The sequence below is a fragment of the Myotis brandtii genome, unplaced genomic scaffold (assembly GCF_000412655.1).
Source record: "Myotis brandtii unplaced genomic scaffold, ASM41265v1 scaffold931, whole genome shotgun sequence".
Lineage (NCBI taxonomy): Eukaryota > Metazoa > Chordata > Mammalia > Chiroptera > Vespertilionidae > Myotis > Myotis brandtii.
In genome coordinates this window covers 742,369-762,159 of record NW_005371843.1, presented here as the reverse complement: position 1 = coordinate 762,159, position 19,791 = coordinate 742,369, and the positions used below count along the sequence as shown (strand labels likewise).

The 19,791-nt window shown below is 40.5% G+C and overlaps 1 protein-coding gene across 4 annotated transcripts in view; it reads left to right on the top strand.

Annotated features, from left to right (window-relative positions):
- Window positions 1–19,791, top strand: part of SAMD12 (sterile alpha motif domain containing 12) — a 347,492-nt gene that overhangs the window by 256,577 nt on the left and 71,124 nt on the right. For 3 of the 4 annotated variants that reach the window (XM_005885853.2, XM_014533045.1, XM_014533048.1), the window contains one exon: window positions 3,017–3,385. The exons of the other annotated variant lie outside the window; for it this stretch is intronic. In XM_005885853.2, the coding sequence (XP_005885915.1) occupies window positions 3,017–3,036 (20 nt within the window). In that variant the 3' untranslated portion in view covers window positions 3,037–3,385. Of the gene's footprint in view, window positions 1–3,016; window positions 3,386–19,791 lie in introns of those variants that run through there. 4 annotated transcript variants of the gene reach the window in all.

The window sequence follows — 19,791 nt, the reverse complement described above, 5'->3', positions numbered from 1 at the left end:
TACATATTGTTTTTGTGATTAATCACTATGCTATAATTATGTTCAATTTGTAACAATGAAATTGGGGGTCACCACAACATGAGGAACTGTATTAAAGGGTCATGGCATTAGGAAGGTTGAGAACCACTGCTCTAGAGGGTTCTACCTGCACACCTTTTGCTTCGTGTTGGATGAGACCAAGGTCCTTTTCCTCTTACTCAAAGCCCATTACAGACGCTCTGCCTTGCTTCCCTCTGTGCTTCCCCTACATTGTTCTGTCAATGTGGTCATCCCAGAATTTCTGACCTAACTTGACTGGGGCAGAATTTCCCCTTAGGCATCTTCACAGTAAGGTCAGTAGGCCCAGAGTGACCCACATCTTTCATCACAGTCCTAAGTGGTAAGAGCCTTTCAGAAAATTATTCCTTAATCCCGTTGCCGGTATTACTTTTGCTGAATCTAAACAGCACCCTTTCTCTGGACTCTGCCTAGATGTCCATGTCTGCCCCTCTTGTCCCCACTAATCTTGCTGAATTTGACCACTTGCCGAAGATCATTTTGCATTGGAGAAATGGAGGAAAAATGAGTGTCAGAAAGCAGAGTGATGTGGAGAGCATTGGGAGATGAAGCTGGTGAGAAGGTCTTGGTAGCTCTCTGCTTGTGAAAATGGACAGACACACTGGGCTTGGTAACACCTACCTGAGAGGGTTATTCTGAGTATAAAACATATGTGTGTGGCTCTTTGCTTAATGTCTGGCCCATGGGAAATGCTCAGTTATGGTCCTTTTCCTCTTTCTTTCCTTTTATAACTTATATTTGGAGTTCATTGAGAGCAAGAACTTGATCTTTTATTTCAATGGATCACCTCAGTGCCCACCCCAGTGTGAACTGACTGGTAAATACACAATACATTACAACTGGGATTATCATTATTATTATTAAGCAGTCCTTTGAATGCTAGGATTTTACATATACTTTCTAACTTAGGTTTGTATTTAATTAAAAAATCGCTGTGGCTTTACAATACCAAGTTGAGTTTCTAGCATCTGATACTTTCCTATGTGGAATATGCATCTTTGTTATTCATTGATATTTGGGGTTTTATTGTGTAGGTTGGACATGGTTTTGTTTCCCAGTAAGTGGATGTTGGTTATTTCAAAGCTTCAAAGCATCTCTAAGATGTAGAGTGATGAGAAATATAATCCATGTACATATTGAAATGCAACATATATTTGCATCACAGCACTTTTCTGATAGCTATTAGAAAAGTATATAAATACCTAGATTAAATGAAGGCATAAAAGTAAAAATATCCCTTTACCAATAATTTGCTGTTCAAGCAACAAAGCAATCATTTAGAGCTCTGACCTTTTAATTCAGCTGAGTCAAGGAATCCAATTCTCTTTTATTTCATGTTATATTGTATCTAATTGATGAAGAGATCTAAGTGAATCCATATGCCCAAAACTGACCTAGACAAACTCCATTTCTTTTGTGTCTAGATGCCTTGGATGCTCCGTTTATTCAATTTTCTAGTAAAAAAAAAAAAGTTTGTTTTATTCTAACTGTTAAACTGCATATTAAAGCTGTTTGGCAGTTAAAGTGAATAAAACAAACTTTTATTCTCTTTCTCTCTCACATAATAACATAATAAAGTTCCTGCACTCCAGACTTTGCTGATAATTCTGTTAACAATACACAAGACAAAATAGAATGCACCCCAGCCTTCCTTAACTAGATGAGCCTAAACACTTACAAAAACTCCCTTTAATCAGGTAAGTGTACTCAGACCCAACCATGTGCTCAGAAAGCAGATCAGCAGAGACAGCATCCTCTTTTGTTGCATGACTCTACATGATTTTTTCCCAATTGTTGCCGTTAGGTACAAGATAATATTTATATTCCATGTATTACTCACAAAAGGCTTTTTGTCTTTTCCATTCTTCAGTTTTTATTAAGAAGTTAAGTTCCTGTTTATCCCACCCCTCCGTAGCTCTTACAAATACAGTCTTGTGTAGTGGTCTGTTCATAAATTATTAATGTCACCTTTCAGCAACATGTAACCAGTGGGGATTTCAGCTGCGCCTCCGGGTGCCTGCAGCCTGCCCTGCTCCTGGGGAAACTAGCCTCTGAACCTCTCTCTTCGCTAGAGAAACAATTAACTTTGTGTTCCATTTGCCGATGGTGGTGTGCACCTACATCGCTCATGTGTGTTACACCCCTGTCCGTCTTTTCAGCCCGAGCAGCTAAGGGGAGAGTTAAGATGTACAGCCGGGCTCCTGGGCCTTGGAGTAGGAATGAAAAGATTTGCACTCACCGAGCAAGAAAATGGCATTCTTAGCTGTCAGTCTGGAAGGAGGAGCTTTCTCTGACATTGCACACAGGCTCTGCTCATGTCCCTGAATGGCAGCTCGTGCCTCATTGCTGACCAAGCGTTTTCCCCCCTACGCTGGCAGGCAGATGTGTTTGACATGAAAGCAAGCTGCCCTTAGATTGGGATGTAAGGATACCCCCAAATTAGGGCCAGTTCTGTTCAACTGCGTAGGTCGTGCTGAATCTTACTTCAGTGTGGGCTTATGACCAGCTTTTGATGTGTCTTCAGTGCCTAAGAAGTTGAGGGTGAGGCTGGTGTGACAGAGCGGTCTTGTGTCTGAAGTCCTAGTGAGGGGCACGTGCCTTCTCCTTGGGCATCCGCCTGCCCTTTCACTTCTCCTGGCCACATCTCATCTGTAGCTGAGAACCTGAGTGTGTGGGAGGGAGCTGGGATTTCTTGAAGAAATTGACACTAAGCCCTAAGGGTGGAAAATATCACCAGTTGGGTCCTGTGATCTGAATGCACTCTAGGGGTGTTTTGGGTTTCACATTTTCAACTGGCTTCTAGAAGTACATGCCTGCTTCCAATTTTCATCAGTTTTTTGTTTGTTTGTTTGAAAAAGGCAATCCAAAAGGAGATATAATATAAATCTGTTAAAGAGAATGTTGTATTTCATAACCAATCATAAATTGACTTACATATTTTCTGTTTACAATTTTATAGATTGTCCTTCCATTGATTAAATGCCTGTCTCTGGCACCACTAAGACGAGCACAAACAGACGTTTCCCCGGCTTATAAGAAGCTAACCATCCGAGTATCAGTCCTTCAGTTATCATGAATCATCAGAGTTGACTGTATGTGAACCCATAGCCTCAACACTTCACACTCACTCTTTTACCTTGTCTCAATATCTGATGGCCCTAAAGTTCAGCATCTCGTGTGTAAAATGGGGGAATGGGTCTGGTTAATCCTTACAGCACCTAGAAAACATTCAGCTGGCCTCTCCATGGGCACCTGTGTGGCCTGGGAGACGCTGGTTAACCTTTCTGAGTTTCAAACACTGCCTAAATAAATGAAATCATGCTCCATTTTCCAGGGGTTGGGTTTTGTGTGTGTGTGTGTTTTTTAACAGCATGAAAATTAAAGTCTAGCCTGGCCTCATAGCAGTGTAGAATAGGAGTATTCATTCTTGTATTGTTGTTGTTTTTCTGTGCATCTGTAAATACTGCTTTTGATTCAGAGATTCCAGAATGTGTTTTCTTAGATTGACCCAAATCCCCTGATTCAGACTTGCTGGGATTTATAGTAGGCAACACAATTCTGCTTCTAAAGCGTCACCCTGTAGCATTTTTCTTCTTTTATAGACCATATGCAAGGGCAGGGACGGAAAGAGGCCAGTGCGTTCACTTTTGCCTTTAAAGCAGGACATGCCTAGGATGCATTGCCTTGTGCCTAACAAGTTGTCACCAAAGAGTCAGCTGCTCCGCGTGGACCTGATCCCAAATTCTGAGGTCACGCTGCTGTGGTTTCAGGCCAAACCCATGACAGTCTACGTGGATCTTCAGGTTCCTCTAGCTTTTTCCGTCCACGTTAGAAAAACGGCAAAGATCTTTCTGGGAACGAAATGGTAATAGATGATAATAAGGAAGCTCCAGGACATTAGTACATATTTCCTTTCAAAGCCAGGGACACGTGGCGGTGAAGCCTCTGAAACATCAACCAGACGCTGGAAACTCGCCTGATTTGGTTTCATTAAAAATACCAGAGAATCATTAGACCATGAGGGGAATTCTGTTTTCCATTCCCCGGGGACTGTGATTAGGAAGTGACTTTCCAGTTCATTCTTTTTTTTCCACTTCCTGTTTCCCCACCTTCCCCTTTGAGAAAACCGTTTGCTAAATGATAACAGCAGATGGAATGGGGGTACCCACACCCCCTGGGCTTCTCGGCCGACCCACGAATACTGCCAGGTTTTCATTTCCATCCACCAGATCTAAGCTCTTCTGCAGGCCTGGGTGGGAGCTCTCTTTTTCTCTCCGTCTAGACAGCCAAAATGACAGAACTTTGAGATCTTTTCTTTGCATTGTTCATCTTAAAAAAAGAGAGAGAGAGAAAGAAATTAGAAAGCAAAGATGTCTGTGTAGTAATAGTTACTTTAATTGTTCGTGCCCTTAACAGATAGACACGGTGAAACACTGTCACAAGTAGGAAGGACACTTAAGGTTTTCATCGGACCAGGAAGTGTACACAATTAACTTGAAATATAAATGTAAGCCAGCATTTTAGTTAAGCTGCTTATTAAAATAATTAGGGCAGTGAAGCGAGGTGCATGTAAGCCAGGGAAATTGTGAGGTTTGATTAAAACGCTCCCTCCATGTATAGGATTGAGTGGAAAGGAATTGTAAAGTCATGGGTTTGTTAAATAAAAACTTCTACACGGAAAGCCAAAAGGTACCAGAAAGGGGCTGAAGAACATAGATATTTAGAGATTTGTAGTAATAGAAACCCTGACCCAGAAGGGATGTTTGTAAAACCATTTCTAAACTGGCCACCGCCAAGCTCCCCTGTAAAATGTGCTTTTTCCCATGAGTTCTACTTTTTGAAAGATTCTCTTTACAATGTGCACTTATGAAGTAGTACTTAGATTGATTTCCCACTGAGTAAAAACAGGATCGTCCAATTAGAGTATTGGATTAGCACAAAATAACCAGTGTGACCTCTTTCAGGGAATATAATTGAAAGCAAAACTCGTGCGTGGAGGCCCACTGCCTCCTTTGAGGGTGACTGGTTGGGAACCACTGTTTACTCCAACCCCTTTATTGTAGGGCGGGTTTAATGACTCGGTTTAGTACATGGTGAAAGCTACAACACAGGTCACTCCTTTCTAGCGCAGAGCTCTCTGCTAAACCACACTGCCACTTTATAAAGGGGTGAGGCTGAGCAGTTTTGAGTGCTGTTAATTCCGAGATTTTGGAAGTACAACCACATTTGAAAGACTGTAGAGGTAGCACTTTTATAACCCATTTTCTTCTCTGGCTTTCTCCTTAAACTTTCTTAACATCACATTGGTCATTTTTCAATTTGTCTCGTGTGCCATGCTTTTATATAAGGGCCCTAATCTCTCCTTAGCTGATCCATTGTTAAGAGCTCGTGAGTCATGGAATCTTTCTTATTTGAGCTCTTGAGTGTGCCACCCCGAAACCTTATCCTTTTGATGATTTAAACAGATAAGACCTAGAAATGCTCCAAAGACTCCTCTCGCAAATAAATAATTGTGCTGAGATTGCTTCTTTCTGATTAGAGCTACATTTGGAATCTGTATCTCAATGCAAGCTGGCCAGTCCAAAGACTCCTCTCGCAAATAAATAATTGTGCTGAGGTTGCCTCTTTCTGATTAGAGCTACATTTGGAATCCAGCTCTTTACTCCCTGTATCTCAATGCAAGCTGGCCAATGACTCAGACGTGCTGTTAGGGACTAAAGGAGTATTTGAACATTATTTGAGTCTATACTAAGTATGCGCAGGGCTGTAGCCTTTCAGCACATTAGGCAGACTGGAGTTGGCATCGGAAAAGTGATAGCATTTAAAAAATCAGTGCGACCAAGAATTAGAATCGGTGACAGCCACTTAGGAAGTGTCATGCACCCCTCAATGCGGTTAGCTCTATTGTAAGCGAAGAAGCCATGGTGAATGACCGTTCCATTACATTTAGCAACATTGTCTTTTTCGACCATCTGAGCATACAAGTGAATGCATGGAAGGTTTACCGTTGCTTATCAGAGATCTCTGAAAAGTGTGGGCTCGGCGAATGCCACTCAAGCCCCTCGGATCATTCAAATTATATTTAGGACACAGGACGTGTAACTGCCTGCCATTCTGAGCTCCTTGCTGCCCGGCAGCCCCTATCCTGAGGTTGCTTTGGGGAGATGTTTGCGAGATCTAGCAGGTGTCTCTCAGCCCATCAATTAGGAGAAGAACAGAGGCAGATGTGATATATCAGATGGCCCTAAGATGGATGGCTCCGGAAAAATCTCATATTGGCAAGAGTGATTTGAGTTGCCAGGAATCCGCAGTTTGCCACGTGACATCCCCAAAAGTCTGACAGGGTTTGACTGGTTTACTCTGCTAAACGAAACTGCTGAGATGACTGTGGCGAGGTGATGAATAAACTGCATAAATCTTAACTAGGGGAAGAAAGAAGATGAATTGATGCACGCACATATTGGAAATGTAATGAAACCCAATTAAAGAGACCAGGGGTTGCTAACACATTACAGAGAAACAATACCCTGTTTTGTGTTCCTCACTGGTCTTTTTCTGTTGGTCTCATTTCAGAAACTGACCAGGAGGACATGTTTGGCTTTATTTTTTTTATTTCTCTAGCATAAGAGGCCTGAACTGGCAACAGAGCAGGGAAGTGATCATGACATAGTGCATGAGTGCCCCTAGTATCTTTTATTATTTATTTCCCATGTTAATGGAGCTCAAAAAAAAAAATTGGTTCAGCTTCCCTCAAAGCAGCTAGTGAATGCTGTTAGTAATCATATATGAGGTTTTGCTGGTTTTCAAAGTAATTAGAACCCCAGAGCAAGTAAACACTATATGGGCTTTCATCTTTGAAGCTATTTTTTCAAACTAAATAGCTCTGCTCTGCTATAATTACATACTAGTCATTATGAAATTAAAAATCATTTTAAGTAAATGGGTGCTTTTTTAAGAAGCATTTGTTTCTTGCTAATTATTATGAACTAATTGTAGTTTATGATGGTCTTCAAGAAATCAGAAAGCACTGCCTTAGAGCCATACTCCCCAGTGGCTGAAAGTTTCCATTCCAGAAAGGGGGTGGGGGATGATGGGAAGGAGGATTCAACACAGTCAAAGTCTGAATTTTTAGGACTTTGAAAAGCTCAACTAGATGAAGGTCATCACAGGCACCTGTGCAGGGTGATGGCGTCAAACAGCTGTGTTGCCCCAGGGACCTGAATCTCATTCCAGCATCACTGGAAGCTTAATGTGACCTGTGGTGTGTTAGTTAATGTCTCTAAGCCTCAATTTTTGCATTTGCAAAATGGGGACACTAATACCTACCTTACAGCATTGCCTGGGGGATTAAAGACAAGGTTTATAAAATGTTTCACACAGAAGCTGGCATCATAGTTATTAGTATCATTGCATATCATCATTCCCATTGTTATTTTTGTGATAGGAGCATCTACAGCTTCTCAGAGGCCCAAGCTTGGTCTTCAGAACAGTCAGTCCATGGTGTCTGTGACAACGTCGTTTTTGATGGCAGGCTTGTGTCTACCAAGAACACGGGATTGAAGTGAAAGAGTCCAGAAAAGCGGAAGTTTTCTTTGTTATTTTCCAAAGCCAGGTTAAGTGTGGGTAGAAAGTGTGACTGGACAGACCATATATTTACTAGGGGCTTTCCCATGAACCAGCAAGTTCTTAAAAGCCCACCCATTCATAATTTCATGCAAGTCCACACTTTGCCAATTTCTCTCCAGGACAAGAAGGAAAACAAACTAGGGATAAACAACAATAACAGAAAACCTGACATCAAACAATAAGAAAAACCCCTATAGGCGTGCCTCTCAAGTGACCCCTTCCCCCTAATCCTCTCTTTCTTTATTCTTTATTACAAATTAATATCGTGAGTCATACAAGTTAGTAAAAACTGGGCGTTAGGTGCTTCTGTCAGGAGGCAGAGATGATGAATGCCATGTTCAGGTTTTCCCTCTAACTCCCAGACTATCCCAACTATTTTCATTAATAACCTGCTTCCTTTTATTGTCCTTAGCTCTTGGCTCTGACTTCTTGTTTTTCATTGTGTTGTTGATTTGAAGAACATTCTTTCTGAGATTCTTGGTTCCAGGTACTAAGTTTGTTGATAGCTTCTTATATTCCAGGCATAGCATGCTTCCCCATATGTTATCTTAATTGATCCTTAAAACAATTCACTACACAGCTGAGAAAAAAAAAATTGTAGCATCATAGAGATAGTAGGTGCTGGAGCGATGGCTTGAGTGAGCTCTTTCAGGTACATTAGACCAGACTATCTTCCTAGCTGTGTTCAACGTGCTGGGCACAGACTGATGATTTCTGATGGAATACCCACCAAAGAAACCAAGTTTTGCTTCTAAATGTAGATGCTATGGTAGGTACTTAGATGGTGGATTCCTAAACTGACTTCTCTATACCTTCCTTGCCATTCTCACAGCTCTACCCAGTTCTTCCAGTGCAGGGGTGTTAATCTAGAGCTGCAAATCCAGCTGATTCTCAGAGATCCATCCCTCTTCCTTGGATCCATCCTGTTCATACTCACAACTTCCTGGTCCCACCAGCCTAGCTTCCCAGTTCAAAAGAACAGGAGAACCCTGCCAGCTTATGACACATTGCCTTAGGGGTAAAGGAAGAAAATGTTCTCATCTTCTTAGGGGAAGGGAGTGGTCGTGTTAGCCTTTATTATGTTCCTTAAAGATGCTGGGAAGAAAACAAAGGTTGGATAGGTTTCAGAAGGAAGGAAGAGGGATTGATGAGAAACAGGAAACAAACCACATTCAGAAATAAATAGGCCCCCAAATGACAAGAAAATGAACAGCATCTCAGAAAAAGAAGTCCAACACGGCTTTCTAACATAGGCTTAACCCCAGCCACCAAACTCAGGCACCACAGTGATACCACCAGCCATGCCATGTCTTTCTCCAAGTCTCCAACAAGGGTTTTCTCAGAGTCAGCTACCAGTTATTGTCCATGTACCCTGTGCCAGATACCAGACCATCTCTGCAGTAACTCTGTGACATTGGTAAATTCTCATTCCCAGCTTATCCACAAGAAAGCCAGACTGAACAAATTAAAGAAATTGCCTATTGTCACATAGAAACAGGCTGATCTGGTGTTGAAACTAAGCCTTGTTGTCTCCAAAACCTGCGCCATTTCCACTATGCCACATCCTCGGTAGTGGGACAGGTTTTCAAGTGTGCCATTCAAATTAGTAGGTCCCCTTTGGAGGGATGGTGATGGAATAGGGAAAAGGTTTACAGGGAAGACTGTTGATGCCACAGTGACCTGAGAGAATATGAGTTACTTATTTTTTAATGCCAACATTCATCATAGTTTATTAAATACAACAAACCTTCAAGCTGCTAGATGGGTTGTTGGGCTTTTCCTGCTTGCCCACTCCTTTAAAAAAAAATCTCTATATCCTCCCCAGGTTGCAAGATTGCTATATCGTGGGGCTAGCAGATATCTGATGGAAAGTTGATGCAAGACTCGTGAGTGCCCATTGTGCAGTTTGGGCAAAATGGATTTACAAACTGCTCAGATTTGGGAGATCCAGCCCCGAAGTACATTCCTACAACTGATATTCCAAGCTCTTTCTTTGACCTTCCTAAACAAACATAGCTAGGAGCAGAGAAATGGAGTCAGATATCAGAAGGCACCTGCCTGAATATAATAGGGTATGGCGCCAATCCACACACTTCTGCACCCACATGGGAATTAGGAGGAACTTTGGCCAGGTCATTTATCCACCTGTGATCATGTCCTTTTCAGCAACAGATGAATTGTTATGCAGTACTTCTCCAAGATTCTCCAAAGCCTATTTTCTAGAAGATAATGATGCTGAGTATATATGTGTCCCCTCTGGCAATTTCAGGAGAATTTAATGAATTTTACACCATCATTTCCCTTAGATAGAAAACATAAGAGGGACCATTTCACACTCCTTAGGGATAAAGATCAGGCAACCAGAGTAATATTTCCCTTAGATAGAAAACATAAGAGGGACCATTTCAGGCAACCAGAATAACTCCTCAATCTAATTGTGCAGATGTTCAAAACAGGATATGCGGATTCTTGTCCAGTTCAGTGTGAAAATATATAGAATGCTATTGCTTGAAGGGAAGATACGAGGTCATCCTAGCCAGTTCTACCTCGAGCCAGGTACACACCCCAACTGTAAAAGACAGAGATCGGCTTATTCTTTCATCTATTTTCAAGAAGTGGCAAGAAACCTGGAGCTTCCTTCATTTTCTCATCCAGGGGAGCAAAAAGTAACCATCCGAGTTGCCCATAATGAATCCAAAGGACTGTATTTGGGGAGGCTTTCTTTAATGAGCTTGGTGGAGGGATGATTTGGCAGTATTTTAAAGTCACCTTTAGTTTACCCATTTTATTGGCACAAAAAGTATGACTCAGAGTCATCTTTGTTCTTTGAAAATGAGCTCACACACCTTCCAGAATATGATACATTTCACTTTTGGGTGCCAGCAGGCATCCACAGACCAGAAACCATTGGTTAGAACTTATGAATGGAAACATACCGTAATAGGGGAAGTTTCTGAACAAAAATGGACAAATAATGAACCCTACTCTCTAACCCCTTTTCCATATTCATATTCATATTCCATATTCATTTCCTCTGTCCACACATCTGCTCTTTGGCATCTGTTCTGTTTTCCTCCTCCATCCCTCCCAGTTCTAGCCATTTGAACAAGACCCAGTGGCAACCCTTCCTCTTTAGAGAAGGTCATCACTGGAGTTGAAGATGTACCTACCTCCTTTCCCAAGAGTTTAGTGCTTGGTCATTTTTATTCTTGTCTTTTCCTTTGTCTCACAAATCAGTTCAGGTATGGTCCATGGGCTGCATCTCACGTGCTGTTTCGGGTTGGGTATGGCTGGTCAGAGGACAATCACAAGGCCGCTTACAGAGTCTACGAGAAGGATGCTGTGATGAATTAGCAGCCTCTTTCATAGGTTTAGCAGCAAGAAATAGACCATTTGGGCTATGTTCACTGTTCAAAACTACCCCTTAAGTACCTAGAGAATAAGTATCTCTCACTTAGGATTTTCTATCCCTTGCATGCCTGGTGTGGTTGTGACCTCCTAGCAAGAGCTCAAACCATATTTGTTGATTGATGTCCCAAAAGGTGCCATTAACACATCAGGAGGAAGATCTAAAGGTGTCTGGAAAGCAGTATCTTGTTTTTACGCAGAGACAACATTCTCTCAAGGTGAAGTGCCAGAGAAGGAGCGCTGTGTGCTTTTCTCCATGAGCCCCCGCCAGACATCAAGATAAAGTGAAATTCCACACGCAACCACACTCAGAACTAGGTTTTATTTGTGATGTATTTAGGCTCATTGAATTTTTATTGTTCATGTATTTTATCCATGAGAGCAGTTGACCAGCTCCTACCTGATGCTTAATTTAGGCTTAAATGATATGCTTAAAGGGGAAAAAAGAAAAAATATATATCTGGCTAGTAAAAAATAAAAATAAAAGGTTGCAGGGAACCACAGCTAATGAAAACAGTCTGCATGCTAAAAATAGTCATATTTGCTTTGAAAACTTGCACCTCGTACCTGAATTTCCAGTCTGGATGGTGTTGACTGAAGCATCCAAATGCCAATTCCTGTCCTTTCAGCCAATTCCAATAATGTTTGAATTGTATTATTTCAAATACTATTATTCTTTATGTCATAAAGAATAAAAAGCTCCCCTATAGTTACAGCATTTACTTACTGCCAGGGTTCATTTGAATTTCAACTTTAAATTTCTGCAAGCTTAGAGTAACATACTGTATATTTGTAAAGCAAGAGAAATGAATGGCAGGAGACTGACAGGTTGGGTTTACACAGAAGTTCTTTGGACCATGGAAGGAAAAGGCAGCTGCTAGAGCCCAGCTTTCCACCTGCTCAGCAGGCAACCTTCACACTGGCCTATAGAGGAGAGATCAGAGGAATAAAGTCTTTACCTTCCTTGGACCTCATGTCCTGAGGAAGATGGGAAGAACAAGAGAGAAGCCCGGAGTTCAAGCCCTCCCACATGTTGACCTTGAGATGTGAGGTAGCCACTCCAGACCTTGATTTCTTCTCTGGAAAAAGGAAATAATCATTTGTACTTAGACCATATGGTCACAAAGAAGTGAAAGGACCCAATAAACTGTAACCAAGACAAATTAGGCTATTACCATCTACTGTCACTCAGCTCCAATGGCTCACTCCTTTCTCCAAGTAACTTGCGTGAAAACTGACATCATGAATGGCTTTCTTCAGTTGTATTGACCTCACTTCTGCCAAAAGCTCCTGAAGGATACAACTCCTGTGTGTAACAGTGGCTTTCTCTAGCTAGGTGGTGGGAGAGGAGACACACAGTTGACCCTGAACAACGGGGCTTTGAGCCTCATGGGTCCACTTTATACATGGATATTTTCAATAAATATTGTAAATGTATTTTTTATTATCTTAATAATATTTTCTTTTCTTTAGCTTTATTATGAGAATATATCATAATATAACATACAAAGTATGTGTTAACTGACAGTTTTGGTTATTGGTAAAGCTTCTGATCAACAATAAGCTATTAGTAGTTAAGTTTGGGGGGAGTCAAGGGTTATATGCAGATTTTTGACTGTGTGAAGTGGTTCGGTGCCCTAAACCCCTACATTGTTCAAGGGTAAACTGTAGTTTGAAATGACCCCCTGGTGAGGACTATAATGTAGACTGTAATGTAGAAAAATGGATGATGAGCAAATTTTAGGGAGGATAAAGGAGAAAGTGGTTTAGAAATTTGGGAAGCATTCTTAACCATTCATAACATCATACTCAGTAGAGTCTGTAGTTAAGGGCACCATGGTTATTGCTACTACAGCAGTCTAGCAGCTTAGGCCTGGTTCAGAACCCCTACCCACCCAACTGAGGTTTCTAAGTGACTTCCAGGTGAATGACATCATTTGTAGAGACAACTGGTATGTAGATGATATATCCTCTTTTCTTTCTGGTTTAGAGATTGTCACTTTATGCCAAATGTCAGCAATCTACTCCTAAAAAGGCCTAATACAGTGATGGCGAACCTTTTGAGCTTGGCGTATCAGCATTTTGAAAAACCCTAACTTAACTCTGGTGCCATGTCACATATAGAAATTTTTTGATATTTGCAATCATAGTAAAACAAAGATTTATATTTTTGATATTTATTTTTATATATTTAAATGCCACAAAGAAAAATCAACCAAAAAAATGAGTTCGCGTGTCACCTCTGACACGCGTGTCATAGGTTCGCCATCACTGGTCTACTATCTAATTAGAAGACCTGCACTCATTCACCTAGCATTATTGCCTGCCTGTCACAAACTGGGCTCCGTGCTAGGAAATGACAATAAAATGGTGAGCAAGATAGAAAGAGTCCCTGCCTTGGAGCTTTTGCATTCCTGGGCCTCCAGCCACTGCACACAGGAACATCCTTGAAGGAAGGGGACCTCCTCTCTAGATGTGTGTCATGCTACATTTTAAATGAGCACTGGATTCCGAGTCTCTGTGGAATCTGTTCTTTCTCTCTTACTAACTCACCATGTGATCCTTCTCGTCCTCTGTTTCCTCATCTGATAAACAGAGGCCAAAATGAGTTCTTTTAGGACCCTTTCAATTCTAGAATAACCTAATCCCTTGACCTTAGAAAAATCAGTGCCTCAGTTTCCATATTTGTTCAAGGGAAATCATGGTATTTGCTCTACTATCACCACTAACTGTTTCTGAAGTTGAATGTAGATCATACGTGAATGAGTTTTAACAATACAAGGTATTCGTAGAGACACAAGGTACTGCTAAGACCAGTGGTTCTCAACCTTCCTAATGCCGCGACCCTTTAATACAGTTCCTCATGTTGTGGTGACCCCCAACCATAAAATTATTTTCGTTGCTACTTCATAACTGTAACTTTGCTACTGTTATGAATTGTAATGTAAATATCTGATATGCAGGATGTATTTTCATTGTTACAAATTGAACATAATTAAAGCATAGTGATTAATCACAAAAACAATATGTAATTATATATGTGTTTTCCGATGGTCTTAGGCGACCCCTGTGAAAGGGTCGTTCGACCCCCAAAGGGGTTGCGACCCACAGGTTGAGAACTGCTGGCTAAGACAATGATGAGGATGTGCCCTCTAACATGGGCCAGAGGAGGGTGGCCTTGTATTTTCTGCTTGGGGACCCCAAATGTACACCTCTGCCACTTCAACTAAAAGAATGGAGATCCCTGCCCCTGTGCAGTGTCTAAGATAGCCTGAAGTTATTAAGAACTGCATTTCTAGAGAACCTTCCCCTCCCCCTAAAAGTGCTTGAGGCACAGTACATAGATGGTACTGTAGCTGAGATGCCTCAGTTGCCTAATGAGAAAATAACCTCCTGTCCCCATTTATGTTTGTTTCCTAGAAGCTAGGATCCAACTAGCTTCTTCTCATTTCTGAAGAATGCCTGAGCCCTTTCTTTCCTGTTGCTGGTGCTTAGGGCTTGCTTTAGGAAGCAGGGCTACAATTTTTTATTTCTTCTAAGCTTGATAGTTCAGTGTCATAGCCCCCTCCAGGTCATTAAATACGATCAGCAGCATCCCGGCCACCTTTGCCACATTCCTGTCGAGAGCTATAACTCACCCAGGAGGTATCAATGACGACAATTTTGTCCTTGATTCTATCTGGAACTCAAGTTTATCCTTGCTCTTGTAGCAGAGAGTGGGCGATGCGCTGATTGGAGATAAGCCCAATGTGCTTTGAGTGATTGTGCTGCTCTGTGAGTTGCTTGGCTACAAGATGGCACCAGGGGGAGGTTTTGCTTTGGTTGTAACACCATAACAACTGGACTCAGAAGTATATTTTGACTAAGAATGAAGACATTGTGCTATCATTTACACAGGGACTTGCTTTCGGAATTCCTTGCTCAGCTAAAGAAAATGTTATGTCTATTGATTTTGTGGTTTACGTGGGTACTTACAACAGAGCAAAGCCTGCAAGCATTTATTGTGTTCCCCCTGCCCCCTCCCCCCCGCCCTTCATTGCCACAGTCCCCTTACAGGTGGAGAGAAAGGGCTAGGGGTCAACTCTGAGTCTCAGTAGCATTCTTCAGAAGGGAAATATTTGCAGACGAGAAACTTGCCAAGGCAAGTCAGCTGTGTCTGTGTGTTTGAGTGTGCTGTAGTCTGTGCTCATGTTGTCTTAAACACCCACCTCTTTGGTGAAAGTCAATGCCACAGGCCAAACTGCCCCAAAAAGAAACAAATCTCAGTCTTACAGGGAACAGGATTTGTGCTGCATGGGACTCAAGAAATGCATCAAATACTCATGTCCAGATTACAGTGTTAAAATCAACTTTCTATTTCTTCCCTCTGACATATAGAGAGCACTGACAGTGCGCCCCACAATGTCAAAGCAAGGAAATGGTGGGAGAATTAGTTGTTTTGGTTCTGTATCTGACAGCTACAGTCTTTGCCACAGTTCAAACCATAATTCAAATGTGGACCAGAAATGGGTGATTCAAACCAAGTTTAAAGAGACACCGTGTTTGCACCACTTCTCATGTAACCATTTCCTATGAATCTTCATCACAAACATTAACGGGAAGATGGTAATGTTTGGTTATTCCCTAATATTAAAATACACCAGGGCACACCCCAGTTTCATGTAGATATCCATTCCAGTCTAAAGGATTGGAAGGTGTTAGGGTATTTTTTTCTTATCGTGTGTATTCAATCAGTAATAAAAGACTATTGGTCTGATCAGTGGAAGGTCTTAAAAATAATAAAACTAACACCAGCTGATTGCAATTTATATTTTGGAAAAATGTTATGTTTTTCATTCCAACAGGAAAAAAATTGTCAGGGGTGAGCACTGTTGAGCTTTTTGATCACTTGGAATTCATCTTCATTTTTGCATCAGAGGCTAAAGCAGCTCCAGACCCAGATGTGCACTTGATTTTTGTTCAATTTCAACTCTTAGGGGAAAATTACACAGAATTGTGTAATTTTTCCCCCTAAATTCCCAGATTATATAAACACACCCATTTCATTTTCACAACAGAGCTAGAGACACCCACTGGGAGAGCATGCTAATACTTTTTTTTTTTTCTAAAGTGTATTTTGGGGCCAACTTTGCACAAAGAAGGATTTAGCACAGCCTTTGGTCACCTGGGGTATGGCAAGATCTTATGCGCCATGTTGCATATACACATGGCTACATGTAATGGAAACAATGCACCCTACTTCCCTTCCCTTCCCTTTATACTGCCACGTGGGTCCCTTTGATCACATATGAAGCCTCGGAAGAGAAAACCTGCCTGACTTGGTTTTGCATTTGTGATCACTAACCTCCAAATTATAGTGATCCAAACTCTAACCCCTTCCCATATAGCTCCAGAGTGAACTGTCTCTGGTTATGTTGCTTCCAACCTGGTTTTAAGTAGAAATGGTTATGTTTCAGTGGTGAGGCAGCCAGTGACAATGAAAGCGTGCCCGTGTGCCCTCTGTGTGGTTTGTTCTCTAAGCCGCTCAGATACTGGAGCTCTCCTGGACCCACCTTAGACATTCAAGTTCAGCTAGGGAAAGGGAGACATGTGGGAAGACACAGAGAGCCTTTCCCGAGCCTGTTGCCTGTGTAAGGTCCCAAGTGAGAAAGCACAGACATAAAATAAGATTGGCTTATCTATGACACTCTCAGGTCATCCATTAGACCTGGCAAGGTGGCCTCTAATAACAGCCTAGGCTTAGCCTGCAGGGCCACATATGCTCTTGCATAAACAGATGCATGATTTTATGACATGTAGCATGGGAACTGACATCAGGAGGTTTTGGGGTTTTTTTTTTTGAAAGGCTTAATTACTCTCAGAGGTTTATAGGGTGTTAAATATGAGATATTTGGTCAAAAGTAAAAATGGTAATTAAAAACAAAAATTGCTTGACACTAGGACCCAAGCAAAGGTTTGGCTTTGAAAGCATTTGTTTATGTTTTCCCACAATCTGGACTCTTTTTGGAGTTGATAAATAGCATGCTTGCCAACAGAATGAGTGCTAGCAATTAGCAGAGTTCTAACCAATACTGGGTAAATAGCTGCATTGTTTGCTATAAAAATTACCAGTGAAAGCCTAACTGGGATTGTTCCTACCAGCTCTGAAGAGAATCCCTCAGAGCTCTCTGTTTAAGGCAAGGCAGCATGATTTGGGGATAAAGGGCATGGGCTCTGGAATTAGACAGGCAAAAGTTTGAATCACAATTCAGTAATTTAAAAACCTTAAAATGTGGTCTCATTTACCTCATCTATAAAGTGAGGATAGTAATAACCTATGGAGTCATTATAAGATTAAATAAAGTGAGAATATGAAAATAATATACATAGTGGAAGTAAACCATTTTATTAGGCTAAATTCTTTTGTTTTCTTGATCCCTAAATATCATCTGAGAGCAGAATTCTTCAAATTTTTCAGGAGACATACAAATCAAATATATTACTTTCCCCCCTTTGTCCCAGACTTGCATAAACCTGTCAAAACTACATTAGGAAATGATTGCATCAGAACCAAGCCTGGTCTTCTAGCAAGATGAATGGCTAGATGTTCAGTTTGCACTTAAATATGCTAGATGGTAAATAGGTGATAGGTAGATGATAGATAGATGATAGATAGATAGATAGATAGATAGATAGATAGATAGATAGATAGATAGATAGATGATAGATAGATAGATAGAAAGAACAAACAAAATCAAAAAGCATCCAACCTGGTAGGTATGGCTCAGAAGTTAAGTGTTGACCCAGGAACCAAGAGGTTACCGGTTTGATTCCTGATCAGGGCACATGCCCAGGTTGCAGGCTCAATCCCCAAAATGGGATGTGCAGGTGGCAGCTGATCGATGATGTGCCTGTCTCATTGATGTTTCTATCTCTCTACCCCTCGCCCTTTCTTTCTATCTAAAAACAATGAAAAAAATATTGCCCTAGCAGGTTTTGATCAGTGGATAGAGCATCTTCCTGCTGATCAAAGGGTCCCAGGTTCGATTCCAGTCAAAGTCATCTATGTTGGTTGCAGGCTCCTCCCTGGCCTGGGCTCTGGTCAGGACTCATGCAGGAGGCAACCAATCCATTTGTTTCTCTCACATCAATGTTTCTCTCTGACTTTCCCTCTCCCTTCAACTTTCCCTAAAAATCAATGGAAAAATATCCTTGAGTGCAGATTAACATAATTAATTAATTAAAAATAAAAATATTTTTTAAAAAGGCATCCAGAATAGCTCTACTTCACAGAGATAAGCAAGTCCTAGAGCTGGCATTTTGTGTTTTAGGTTTTAAAGCTATGCATTGTGGGAGAGAGATGGGCAGGAGTGGAAGCCTGGACCGTGAGCAGCATGGGAGATTGAAGCTGGTGTCCTTACAGGAATCCAAAAAGCAAGAGCCCAAAGAGTGACATTCTTAGTTGATTTTTTTTTTTTGGTGGGGGGGAAATACCACACCACATAAGACTTGTTTCTCCTCGCTCCAAGTGATGGGAGGTGTATATATCTATAATTTCTAAGCTTGTAGAGGAAAAAAGAACTGCACACAGAGAGAAAATTTCCCCCCCAAAAATCCTCAAGAAGTCAAGAAAGAAAAGTAGTAATAGAAGGAATACAGAAAAAGGGGAAGAGATACCACAAAATAAACTTGTAGAAATGAGTCCAGATATCTCGATAACCAATATCAATGCAATTTATTATTCTTACCTATTAAAAGGCAGATATTGTCAAACTAGATTAAAACACACACACATACTATCAGACAAAATCCAACTATGTATGTGTTTATAAGAGACACACAATGGTTGAAAGTAACGATTAGGGGGGAAAAAGGTATTCTAGGCAAACATGAACCTAAAGAAAGCTTTCATTAATATAATAATAACATCAAATAAAAATAGAATTAAAGACAAAAATAATATGCCAGGAATAAATCGGTATGTGGAATTTTCTTAAGAGTTAATTTCCTCAGGAAATTGTAATAATGTTGAGTTTATATGTAATGAACACTATAGTTTCAAATATGAAAAACAAACTAACAGTATTACAATGAGAAATATAAAAATTTACATCAAAGTAGGAAATTTTACTTATGGTTTTCAATGAAATATGGAAAACTATAATAACACAATGAATAAGCTTGACCTCAAGGACTTATGTAGAATACTGTTCCAACAATTAGAGAGTAGAAATTCCTTTTGAAGGAGACACAGAAAATTTATTAAAATTAATCATATTCTAGGGTATAAAGCAAGTCTCAACAAATGTTAAAGAATGCATTTTATCATACGGACTATAAACAAATCTGTTATAAAAAGATAAATCCATGCATATGGAAATTTAAAAATCCACTTTTAAATAACCTAAGGGTCAAAGAATAAATAATAATGGAAATTAAATGATAATATAAGTACTACTTAGCAAAATATGTGAGATGAAGCTAAAGTAGTACTTAAAGAGAAATTTATAGACTTGAATGTCTATATTAGAAAAATATGTAGTATGTTAATCATTAACTGTAAAATTTGGGAAAAGAGCCACAAAGTAAACCCAGATATAATGGAAAAAAATTAAGATTAAAAAATGCTAATAAGAGAGAAAACCAAAATAGAGAGAGGTTCACCAGCATCAAAAGTTCATTCTTTGAAAAGAATAATGAATTAATAAGATTGATGACAAA